This window comes from Salvelinus alpinus, chromosome 27, assembly GCF_045679555.1.
Source record: "Salvelinus alpinus chromosome 27, SLU_Salpinus.1, whole genome shotgun sequence".
NCBI classification, from domain to species: domain Eukaryota; kingdom Metazoa; phylum Chordata; class Actinopteri; order Salmoniformes; family Salmonidae; genus Salvelinus; species Salvelinus alpinus.
The window spans coordinates 29,243,715-29,256,714 of NC_092112.1; the positions used below are offsets into that span (position 1 = coordinate 29,243,715).

Sequence of the window (13,000 nt, forward strand, 5' to 3'; positions counted from 1 at the left end):
TTTGTAATTATGAAATATTCACAGTACTTTGCCATGACTGATTAATATGAATGAAGTCATTCAATGCTAACTCTATCTATCCGTCACTGTCCATCTATGCAGAGCAGTCTACAGTGCCAATGGAAATGGGTATGGCTGTGAGTTGCATTTTAAAGTGTTTTTAATGACATGGCAAGGACTAGAAATCCCGTAGGTGTAATCCTATCACAGAAAAACCTGCCTTAAATGCCATTGTGCCATTGAGAATGGCCATAATCAATGTGGTCTAGGCTACTGTTATTCTCCGTTTGTGCGTACAACCGATTCAAATTCAAACCACTCATCTAGTTAATGTAGTTGTAGGCTATTCTAGTTATAGCATATGTGCTTGGTCCTTATGTTTGAATTTACTAAAAACGAGTCTATTATGAAATATCGTTTTATTATCCCATATGATAAACTCCATAGCGCGCTTGTTTAGGGTATATCCCTCCGGTACGCTGACGGAAGAGGACAGCGACAGCTAAGCGCTTGCGTCGTCGTGTGGACCACTTGCCCTCTGACTGGATGTTTGCGAGACAGTGTTAGCTTTATTTAGGTAATTAGTGCCTCTGTCCGTTGTGCTCTCTATTAACTGCCACAAATGCCTGATCTCACTGATGCTTTGTTTTTTGGTTTGTTGTTTGATCTCTGACACAAGAACACCTTAAGTTAAAAAAACGCATCCACCATGGTACTCTTCCAGCAGGTATCTCTCAGGGAGCGCAAGAGTGGCATGAGTTTAGGACCCAAGCTCTGATTGAGAGGGGGAATGAACAGCACTCCGCCTGGATTATGGTTGGTGTGTGGACTTTATTTTATTACCTGATTTGTTTATTATGTCGTTTTTTGTCTGCTGTGTCTTTGCTCTAGCTCGCCGAGGCTGGGACAATTTGGTGAATGATCTTCCAGAAGTACTTTCAGTGCAGGGTGTGTACCGCGATGTTGCAACAGGGAGAAATTGCGTAAAGTTATTTTCATAACTTTTCCGTGTGCCTCAAGTCAGATAAAATATGTCACAGTATTCTGAGTTAATATATTTCAACACGATAAAAATGATATAACATTAGCTTAAATATTTCGTTTTTGACTCTTATTTTGTCAGAAGTTGTTTACTAGGTCCTAAATCACTTCTTTACAATTGTCATTTCAAATGTCATCCATGAAATTATGTGGAAATTGACATTACAATTCTTTAGATGTAGTGCTAAAACTAACTTTCGAACACCATTTTCATCTCAAATTGTTCATTTGGAAGCTCAAAATAACGTGCCCTCAGGTGCCACTATTGTATTGTACTATTTTGTTTTCTCTCCCCCATTGTGTTTTACAAAAGTTTTTTCGCTGATTTAGTTCAATGGGGATTATGAGCCGACCACATGCCCCGTGTCTTTGTTTTCCCTTTCCTGTTGTGTTTTTTTTCTACTGAGTGAGTAAATTGATGAAGGCACCGCGGATAAAAGACAAATATGCATTGACAAGGGCTTTCAGCGGCAAAAGGTCATTAGGAGCTTCAGAATTATAGTGGGCTTTGCCTGATGCCAGCATATTGGCAATGAGGGCCACGGTTTACAATATAATTTAACTGGGAGAATAGCAGCAAAGTCATGTCTTTAAACTACATTAAGAACTTTTACGAAGGATGTGTAAGTATGGTGATACCAAGAATATATAGAATATTGGACGATGGTCGTGGTCACTTTGAGCCCAGTGAGTTCTCTGAATTATTTATCTCTCTGACTGTAGCATAATAAAGTGGATAGACTTGTATTTGTTGCAGAATTAAATAAGAGTGTAAATATAGTAAATGTCCTACTCTCTGAATATATGTGTGTTGTTGAAATATAACCCTATTACTGCCATTCTCCATGCATTACTGAGTTATAAGCATGTTTGTAGTTGTTCCATTTAAATCTGATAATATTTGGTCCATCTGCTATTGTCATTGAGGATGCATTCCAAACGTTTCATCTGTTCATTACTCCCTTTCCAAGCTGGTTTGATAGTTTGTGTAATTCATTCAATTACAATCATACTCATGCTTCCTCAATCAGTTTTCACACATTCATTTTTTAACATATTTTTTTACAAACAAATGCTGTTTTAAAGCCTTTTTCTGTGTTTGTGTGTTGTTTGTGTTTTAGCTCAGGCCTCCGACGGTGATAGGCCAGTTCCACACCCTGTTCTTTGGCTCTGTTCGGATGTTCTTTCTGGGCGTCTTGGGCTTTGCAGTCTATGGCAATGAAGCTCTCCATTTCAGCTGCGATCCAGACAGGAGGGAGTTAAACCTATACTGTTACAACCAATTTAGGCCTATAACACCTCAGGTAAGAGTGCTTCCTGCATTAAATGATTTCACATGAGAAAGTCCATCTCTTCCAACTATTCAGAAACCTTTTATAATCTGTCAGAATCAGCAAACAGTGCTCATTTGAGAGCTAATCCCATAAATGGTACTGGTAAAGAATCAGAGATCACCCATTTGCACACTATGCCATGGTGATATGGGAACAAAGGATTTTCGTGCACTTTTCACATCATCCAGTCAAATGACAAAACATCTTATTCCTGTCATGAAAAGACAGACTCGAAGATGTGCTTTTATTCAATGTGAATAACAAAGTAATGAACAGACAGGACTCAAAGATTAGCTGTTATTGAATGTGAACTTGTGAATAGGTTGTTTTACCACTCATCTGACCATAACCATAATGTTCTTCTGCTTGCAGGTATTCTGGGCATTGCAGCTGGTAACTGTTTTAGTCCCTGGAGCTGTATTTCATCTCTATGCTGCCTGTAAAAACATTGACCAGGAGGAAATCCTTCAGAGACCTATATACACTGTCTTCTACATAATCTCTGTCCTACTAAGAATTATTCTGGAAGTCATCGCTTTTTGGCTACAGAGCCATCTCTTTGGTTTCCAGGTTCACCCACTCTACATGTGTGATGCCAGTGCCCTAGAAAAGACGTTCAACATCACCAAATGCATGGTGCCGGAACACTTTGAAAAGACCATATTTTTAAGTGCAATGTACACTTTCACTGTGATCACGTTGCTGCTGTGTGTTGCTGAGATATTTGAGATACTCTGTAGGAGATTAGGTTATTTGACCAATCAATGACCTGTGTGTTATTTGCTATAGAGTTCTAGGTCATATTTCAAATTTCTGTTTGTCTTATCCAGGTCTGACATGGACACAAAGGCCGAAAACGACATACCTCTGCTTTTTTTGTTGGGAGTTGACAAGCAAAGACACTTCTTTCCATAATCCCATTGTTAAAATCAAGTAACACAGATTTAAATCTACTTTTGTCAGTAGGCTAAGGATATAGTTGTATCGTATGCAGCTTTCAATCATTGGCCCAAGTAAGAAAGAAACCTGTTATGAAAGATTATAGTACTTGTCCCCAGTGAAAAGTATTATAGCATTGTTGTAGTCTTCTTAGGGGCCTATAGACATATAATGTTGTCTAATTGTCCAGTTTAACATATGGCCAATGTCATGTCATCAAGGTTAACATCTTAATACCCTACGACACAAGCTAAAAATGGATTCATTTTAAGGCATTGAACTAGGCCTACAGATGAAAAAAGGCAGGCAAAAATGTATCCTAATGAAGCTTAGATTTGATTATAATAGTTGGTCTTTAATATGTTCAGGTCATAATAAATTATTAAAGGGATACTTTGGGATTTTGACAATGAGGCTCTTTATGTAGATCCCCAGAGCCAGATGAACTTGTAGATACCATTTTTATGTCTCTGTGTCCAGTATGAAGGAAGTTAGAGGTAGTTTTGCGAGCCATTGCTAACTAGCGTCAGCTCAGTAACTGGAAGTCTATGGGTATCTACTAGCATGCTAGCAGACTTCCAGTCATTGCACTAACACTAGTTAGCACTGACTCACAAAACTACCCTAACCTCTGTCATACTGGCCTCAAAGACATACAAATTGTATCCACAAGTTCATTGGATTCTGGGGAAGTGGATAAAGGTCCTAATTGTCAAAATCCTGAAGTATTCCATTAATAGAAAATGTGTATTCATTGAAGAACCGGAGTATATAAAGGTGCTCAAGTTAGTTTGAATTTGAAAGATTTTGGAACATCTCCTTTGATGATTACTAAATTAAGGTTTTGAAATACTGTAAATAGGAATGATATCATTAACAGTTAAAAAAAAATGGGTTTCCATTCTCCCAGATTTATCATGCAGTTCTACAAACCATTGTAGGTTTAAGTGTAATTGCTGATAAGTGCGCTGGTCACAGTGTGTATGGATAACCCATATTTGACTGATTTAAGACCCTTTTCATAGCATGTAGTATAATGCTTTTGATTTAACCCTGTGTTGTAGCCGTACTGAAAATGATTACCTCTTTTGTTTTGTATCTGTATGTTATTATCAGGCATCCATCCAACTTTTGTTATTATTTTCAGCTAAATGTATCATCTCAGGTACAATATGGCACACTGCTTTCTGGTATTTGTGACAGATGGATGGTTTTAATGTTTGCCTCTTACATTTTGTACAATAAGCTGAGGTAACTGTTAAAAGAAGCAATGACATTCATTTGGTTGTCAGTAAATCTGAGGAGTATTTTTGGGAAGTGGGATCAATTAGTTAGCAAGCTAATTCCGATATACACTCAGTCTGAAATTCTGCAGATTGTATGCTTAAAAAAGATGTTAACTTGATTTGAGCTAATTTCAGGTTCATCTTTATTAATCAGAAACTCCAGGTTTCAATAAAACTATGAAAATCTAGCTGACAAAGTAATTAATCCTACATCATGAAATACACCACAAGGACATATTATTTGTTTTGTATGTTTTTGATTTAACTAATGTTTCGTTGCATTGTTTCGTTTTCTTAGGGTAATTGAAATGCATTTAATTACATCTAGTTTGTCTGTTTTGACTTTCCGATATGTACTTCATAAAAATGCATACAACTTTTCACATTTGTTTAATAAAAGGGGCACATTTTATGACCCTCTTATGTTCAGACAATATTGTTCTGCAATGTGCTATTTCTGAAAAATCTGTCTGTGCTGCTTTTTAGGTAAAGCTCGAACACTTTCTTACGTCTCAAAAGTATCAGTGAGATGATAGATTTTTTTATTTTATTAGAGGTGGTGCTATGCTGCTACTTTTTTGTACTGAAAAACTGTATTGACAAAGCAATCCTACAATAAGAGGTATGCTGTGTAACCGATGTGAAATGGCTAGCTAGTTAGAGGTGGTGCGCGTTAATAGTGTTTCAATCGGTGACGTCACTCGCTCTGAGACCTGAAGTAGTTGTTCCCCTTGCTCTGCAAGGGCCGTGGCTTTTGTGGCACGATGCTTCGAGGGTGGCTGTTGTTGATGTGTGCAGAGGGTCCCTGGTTCGAGCCCAGGTAGGGGCGAGTAGAGGGACGGAAGCTATACTGTTACATTGGTGCTGTGACCCGGATCACTGGTTGCTGCGGAAAAAGAGGAGGACAAAAGGGGGGTGAGTGTAACCGATGTGAAATGGTTCGCTAGTTAGCGGTGGTGCGCGCTAATAGTGTTTAAATTGGTGACGTCACTCGCTCTGAGACCTGAAGTAGTTGTTACCCTTGCTCTGCAAGGGCCGTGGCTTTTGTGGCACGATGCTTCGAGGGTGGCTGTTGTTGATGTGTGCAGAGGGTCCCTGGTTCAAGCCCAGGTAGGGGTGAGGAGAGGGACGGAAGCTATACTGTTACAGCTGCATGCCCTGTTTCAGTTTTTTTCTATACCCTATGTTCATGATAGCCCCATGCATTTGCTTGGGGAAAAGTTGTCCTAATGTAGTAGGCTTAGAACGACGCTTGAGCAGAGGTCTCACTTTGAATATTAAGGGGAACGAAAGTTAGGTTGAAGATAATGTATCCCTGAAAAACAGATGTTAGCGTTTTCTGGCGACTCCGCATAGTCTAGGGAAAAATCTATATGCACTTTAATCACAGTGGATCATTGTGGTGTTGAAAAACTTACCTACCCATCTATAAGCTGCATGCAGATCCTTTTTATTTTTTTTATTTTTTTTATTTCACCTTTATTTAACCAGGTAGGCTAGTTGAGAACAAGTTCTCATTTGCAACTGCGACCTGGCCAAGATAAAGCATAGCAGTGTGAACAGACAACACAGAGTTACACATGGAGTAAACAATAAACAAGTCAATAACATGGTAGAAAAAAAGATAATCTATATACAATGTGTGCAAAAGGCATGAGGTAGGCAATAAATCGAATAATTACAATTTAGCAGATTAACACTGGAGTGATAAATCATCAGATGATCATGTGCAAGAAGAGATACTGGTGTGCAAAAGAGCAGAAAAGTAAATAAATAAAAGCAGTATGGGGGGTGAGGTAGGTAAATTGGGTGGGTAGTTTACAGATGGACTATGTACAGCTGCAGCGATCGGTTAGCTGCTCGGATAGCAGATTTTTAAAGTTGTTGAGGGAGATAAAAGTCTCCAACTTCAGAGATTTTTGCAATTCGTTCCAGTCGCAGGCAGCAGAGAACTGGAAGGAAAGGCGTCCAAATGAGGTTTTAGCTTTAGGGATGATCAGTGAGATACACCTGCTGGAGCGCGTGCTGCGGGTGGGTGTAGCCATCGTGACCAGTGAACTGAGATAAGGCGGCACTTTACCTAGCATAGCCTTGTAGATGACCTGGAGCCAGTGGGTCTGACGACGAACATGTAGCGAGGGCCAGCCGACTAGGGCATACAGGTCGCAGTGGTGGGTCGTATAAGGTGCTTTAGTAACAAAACGAATGGCACTGTGATAAACTGCATCCAGTTTGCTGAGTAGAGTGTTGGAAGCTATTTTGTAGATGACATCGCCGAAGTCGAGGATCGGTAGGATAGTCAGTTTTACTAGGGTAAGTTTGGCGGCGTGAGTGAAGGAGGCTTTGTTGCGGAATAGAAAGCCGATTCTTGATTTGATTTTGGATTGGAGATGTTTGATATGAGTCTGGAAGGAGAGTTGATGACAATTTACTACAGATATGCCAGAATTCTCGTTGAATCGCATTCCATTCATATCATAATAAGATTGTTGGCTCCTCACAAACCGTAAGATCACCATGGAACGCATTGCAATAGGCTCACACAGTAATCAAAATGTTGTCAATGTCAATATGATGCCGTTTTGCTTTGACAGTCCTCCTTTCCTGCAGATGGCGCTAAACGTATTGAACAAGAAAGCGGAAGAATTCTGCGCAAGGAGGAGCATTGTTGTTGAGACCCAGCTAGTTAGCAAGCCACATTTCCATTAATGTTGACTAATCTGCCATAGTTAGCTAGTGTATTTACATTATTAGAGATGGCGCTCCCACCACAGCTAAAAGCCATTCAACACTATCTAAGAACCGCACAGGAACATGAGAAGAGGGATCCTGTCGTGGCTTACTACTGTGAGTTTGTACTTGCTAGCCAACTCGGATAGCTTGCCATTATTGTCCGTTTATGTTCAGCTGTCAACTCCATTAAAGGGACATGAACCGGCAAATCGCTAGTTAGCTAACTGTTCTGTGAATATAACGTATGAGGTCGATAGCTAGCCAGCCATGTAATTTATCTAACTATAGCTAGTTAACGTTAGTTAGTTATGGAATCATAACAACAATAACACCAGATGTACAGTAGCTAACGTCAGATGCTAACGAATGACCGCTTGCTAGCTACAACTTCGACACACTTTTTTTTTTTGTTGCTGCCAGTCTTACTAATGTTAGTGGTTACTTAACAAATGTTTACTTCTTAACTTTGCTGACTTCTCAGTCGGCTTTATCAAAAGTAGTCTAGGTTCATAGTATTCATAACTAACTAATTGTTAGCTAGCTAGTGTATTGCAAACAGTACTATAAGAGTACTCTATCTAACTATGTCACATTCTGTGAAAAAGGCTATGCCATGACTCATTTGTAAAAAATAAAGGTGAACAAATGTTGTAAGGCGTTGCCAGCTGCCTATGGTAGGGACACAGTTCATGTGACCAGTGTCTGGCCCCAGATCCTGGCTTGATATCTAGCTTGCCAGACAGGAAAATAAAAATAGGTATATTTTCTCAAGTCTAGAAACGTCTACAAATGACTTACTTTACTTGACCCTTTCTTAGCAAGCACATTTTATTCAGTGCCACTACATGGTCTATGACTAGGCTATGTTGTTATCAAGCGCAGCCTAATTGCTTTCTGGTGGATTGTGGCTAGCTAACGTTAGCAAGCTAGTTATTTTACACAAAGGACGTTTTCTTTCAAAATAGTGTGACCAACAGGGAACTGTACTGTCATCTGGGTGATTTAAGACTTTGTTAGCCTACTGAGCTTAAACCTTGTTTTTAGCCTACTGAGCTTAAGCCTTGTTTTAGGCTAGCTCTGGGAGCTGACAGGAGTCCTAAACTCTCTGACAAAATCATGAAAACATTATAGTTTAGTGAACTACTAGGCTGCAGTACCTCTGCAGTGTCTAACACATAAGGCTAGCTGCCATCCAATGAAATGTTATCACTAGAATCCTTTTGTGATAGGGTCAATCTTTCCTGCCATTCTCATTGATCGTATTTGGTTATTCTACAACGTGCTCTGGAGACTTCTGTAATATAAGGCTTAAGAGTTGTTAGACTCTTAGATGGAATGTTTCAAAACAAGTGTTTGAAAAACATTTTGTATTCATGTAGTGTAAGGTTGAGAAAAAAGTTTTTATTAAAGATTATAAACTGGGTGCTGATGCTGATTGGCTGACAGCTGTGGTATATCAGCCCATATACCACGGATATGACAAAACATACATTTTTATTGCTCTAATTACATTGGTAACTAATTACATTGCTCTAATTACATTGGTTTATGATAGCAATAAGGCATCTCAGGGGTTTGTGGTATATGGCCAATATACCACGGTTAAAGGCCGGACAAGTAGGCGCGCAAAGGATTATGGTCATTGTAGTTAATTACCATGTTTTCTGCACTAAATTGTCGAATATTGGCTTGTTGGAAACAACAACTCCCTACTACATCACACAGTTCGGGTTTGATCTGATTTTTCTCTAGAGAAATTGCTCAATGTGCATTGAGCAACAGAAACAAATGAAATGGAATTCAAATAATTGAAACAACAGGTCAAATGGTTGTTTAAAAAACGTAAAATAACAAATGTTGGTTAATTGCTTAGCACTACTAAGCTACAACATATGCGAATATGAAACCAATGGGAGTTTGTTTTTAGATAATTGAGGTTAGTTTTTAAAAATTTTACACAATATTTTAAAAAATTCCAGAAATTATAAAATAGTTTGACAACCCTGTTTGTAAGCTTTTAAATTATATAATTCTCAATCGTTTATCTTTTCCAGTGACGAAGACATGGATCAACTCTGAGCACCTTTTATCTCTTGAATGTTTTGGCATTGAGGTCCAAAAAGTCACCTTCTGAGCACTTCTACAATGGGCAAATATGTATAGAAGGTTTCATTCAAATCAAAACAGCTGTTGTCAAAAGTGATTGAATTTAAATATATTTACCATGGCTCATTACAAGATACTGACGACTGACAATGGCTGCTTTTGCCTGAATGGGATGTGCAGAACATGCTGTGAGGTGGATTAGCCAAATATCCTGAGGAACATGTTTTTCCAGTTTGGCATCACTGCGCAGTTTCACTGCCCGCCTGGATCTTTTATTTTAATTGCAATGGCGGGTGTGTTAGTAGAATTGAAAGGACATGAGTAGAGAAATTAGTGTCCTTTGGATGAAGTCTGTTCTGTTTTTGTGTGCCTTATTGGATAAGCCCTATTGATATTTTTCTTGTGTATATAATTATGGCTGGGGATTGTCAGTTGATGGCCTTAGACAGAAAGTCTGGTAGCTTTGGTGTTTCTTGAGTCCTCCAATTGTGTCTGATTTTATTTAGGCTGGTTTGGGGTTTGGACTGAAGCAGAGATGGTTGAAGGTTTTTCAGCGCAAGTTCCTTGTTTCACGGCCCATGAGCATCAGAGTGGACCAGTAATTCAACATGCCACTGGAGGTCAGCATCGACATATCTCTGAATGACTCAACCCCATTGTCTTTGGAAGAAGGTTGTAGAGCTGACGGCCATAGGGACTCAGGCTTTTCTCTCAAACTGATGTTGCCTTTGTTTTGAAAGGTTATGGTTAAGAGAACCTTCATTGCTCTAAATCTAATTGTCAAGAATCAAAACGATGTAGTACCTCTACTTGATTGCAGAGTATCCTATATCCCAGGCTATTCTAGCTTCAAAGGTCCAATATAAATCAGACTCGCAAGAGGAAAATGGCTACCATTATTTGAATCAGACTGAATAGGATCAACTTGACTAGTCTACCTAATGTAATGAGGATTTTCTCACAGTTATTAGCCTGACATTTTGATTGTCTGGATGAAACCATCTGAATAACAAATGAGCTTCCTCTTTTGTCAAGCATTCAGCACATGACAATGGTTAGAGGACTCAAGACCTATAGGTTAGTGTATTGATTTAGCGGATTAGTGGAAGCAGGCTTTACAAAAGAGTGGTGCAACAATCATTATTTTTCTTTATCGGCGAGCCATTATATTACATTGACCAAAATACGCCAAGCCTATTTGTGCAATGTTCATCATTTAGGCTATAGCTTACTTGATCCATTCCATACAACTTGGGAAATTCATGGTTTAAACAAAAGCACTGATTTGTTTCCCTATAATTACCCACCATTATTGAACCCAAGCACCCCCAGGCCAAACAATGACTACAAACGAACTTCCACTTAATGGATTGCATTTTCCCTAATATGAATGTCCAAGCTAGCAGCAGGATACCACAGTGATTTAATATCCCGCCTCAGCAGCACATAGTAACCCTAACCAACACAGAGGCTTTCATTTCAAATAGAACATTGTGTTCTCCTGCTGCTTTATATTGTATAAAACGTGGCCAACTTGAAGCACAGAAGTAAAAATTGCTGAACCTCCGGTTCGACTGCAGCACCATGGGCCTGTATTCTGCCTCCTAGTGTAGGCCCCTGCGCCCTGGCATTGTGCTATAGTATTAACCTATGGAAAAGGCTCTCTTTGATTTGTTTTCCCTCCCGCTTCCGGGACTTGATCTAGTCTTCCGATTGAGCTGCAGCTATAGTACATAATAACATCCTTGTAGTGAGGAGAGCTGAGTGCGCGGGCTAGCATCCCAGAATACACAATTCTGTTCTCATTGCAAATGTCAGTGAAGACTTGGTCACGCCCAAACTGAGGACTCAGCTCACACTCTTTTTATGACTAATGTCAAGCTTGCGTTGGGATGCATGCCAGGACAGGCATGTATTCCTCCCATTTATTTCCATTTGACAAGGATTTTAGTCAAATTCTACCATATCTGAAACCCGAAAGATTGACTGAAAGTTATAGGCCGATTTGTTACTTCAACATACATTAACAGGGATGTCATGGATTAGGCCTACGTAGTGGAGGTTCAACTAACACACTGTCTATTTCTGTGGAAGAACATCTGCAGGGGGAAAAGTTGACTCACTTTTTCTTAACATTCAGTGTATTAAATGAACGACACTAATCCCTGTGAATCAAGCTACATTGGACAGAGTCAACCATCCCCTTTAGCTGTATTCCACATTTAAATACAATTTTATTCGTCACGTGCTTCGTAAACAACAGGTATAGACTATTTTTTTTAAATATTTTTTATTTATTTCACCTTTATTTAACCAGGTAGGCAAGTTGAGAACAAGTTCTCATTTACAATTGCGACCTGGCCAAGATAAAGCAAAGTAGTTCGACACATACAACAACACAGAGTTACACATGGAGTAAAACAAACATACAGTCAATAATACAGTAGAAAAATAAGTCTATATGCAATGTGAGCAAATGAGGTGAGATAAGGGAGATAAATACAATATAGCAAGTAAAACACTAGAATGGTAGATTTGCAGTGGAAGAATGTGCAAAGTAGAGATATAAATAATGGGGTGCAAAAGAGCAAAATAAATAAATACAGTAGGGGGAGAGGTAGATGTTTGGGCTAAATTATAGATGGGCTATGTACAGGTGCAGTAATCTGTGAGCTGCTCTGACAGCTGGTGCTTAAACAACAGGTATAGACTAACAGTGAAATGCTTACTTACTGGTCCTTCCCAACAATACAGAGAGAAAGAAAATAGAGAAATAATAGAAAAGTAAAATAAATAATAATAAATAGAAAATATGTAACATTAACTTTGCTATATACACAGGGTACTGAGTAGATGTGCAGGGGTAAGAGGTAATTGAGGTAGATATGTACATATAACTAGGAATAAAGTGACTGATATTTAACCGTCGCAGCAGCAGCGTATGTGATGAGTCAAAGTTAGTGCAAAAAGGGTCAATGCAGATAGTCCAGGTAGCAATTTGGCTACCTATTTAACTTTCTATCAGGAATGGCTTGGGGGTAGAAGCTGTTCAGGGTCCTGTTGGCTCTAGACATGGTGCATCGGCACCGCCGCCGTTCGGTAGCAGAGAGAACAGTCCACAACTTGGGTGGCTGGAGTCCTCAAATTTTTGGGACCTTCCTCTGACACCGCCTGTGATATAGGTCCTGGATGGCAGGGAGCTCGGCCCCAGTGATGTACTGCGCTGCACACACTACCATCTGTGGAGCCTTGCAGAGGAATGAATGCGGCTGACTGTCTCTTTTTGTGTCATTGGACACTGTAGTTTGTCATTCTCCTACATCTCTGTCTGGGGGAGAGAATACTGTAACCCCCCTGGCCATCCATGAAGTTCCCTTACTCACCAACCCCCTTCCACACTCACACACAAAGTTCTGCCCATGGCAAAATCATTTCCCCCTCTGAAATACAGTGGATTATGGATTTTATTCTCATGGCCTTGCGTCTGTCGTGAATGGTCTCAGTGTTGCATTGTTTCAGAAGAGGAGAATTGGATGTTAAGCTGTATGGGCGTAATTGCTT

At 39.5% G+C, this 13,000-nt stretch overlaps 2 protein-coding genes across 5 annotated transcripts in view; both read left to right on the top strand.

The window, feature by feature from the left end:
• Nucleotides 1-465: 465 nt before the first annotated feature.
• Nucleotides 466-5,034, top strand: LOC139555820 (gap junction epsilon-1 protein-like). Of its 4 annotated transcripts, XM_071369215.1 has the most exons (4): nt 466-577; nt 725-820; nt 2,163-2,345; nt 2,748-5,034. In XM_071369215.1, the coding sequence occupies exons 2-4, from the start codon at nt 791-793 to the stop codon at nt 3,141-3,143; spliced, it is 609 nt and encodes a 202-aa protein (XP_071225316.1). In that variant the 5' UTR covers nt 466-577; nt 725-790; the 3' UTR covers nt 3,144-5,034. The 4 variants fall into 4 exon arrangements, with proteins under 4 accessions (XP_071225316.1, XP_071225317.1, XP_071225319.1 ...); XM_071369216.1 differs by lacking the exon at nt 466-577 and having other exon boundaries at nt 592-820; XM_071369218.1 differs by lacking the exon at nt 466-577 and having other exon boundaries at nt 592-816.
• A 2,186-nt stretch (nt 5,035-7,220) lies between these two features.
• Nucleotides 7,221-13,000, top strand: part of LOC139556360 (vacuolar protein sorting-associated protein VTA1 homolog) — a 48,735-nt gene continuing 42,955 nt past the window's right edge. The window contains exon 1 of the mRNA XM_071370252.1: nt 7,221-7,447. Coding sequence (XP_071226353.1) covers nt 7,357-7,447 — 91 coding nt within the window. The 5' untranslated portion in view covers nt 7,221-7,356. The remainder of the gene's footprint in view (nt 7,448-13,000) is intronic.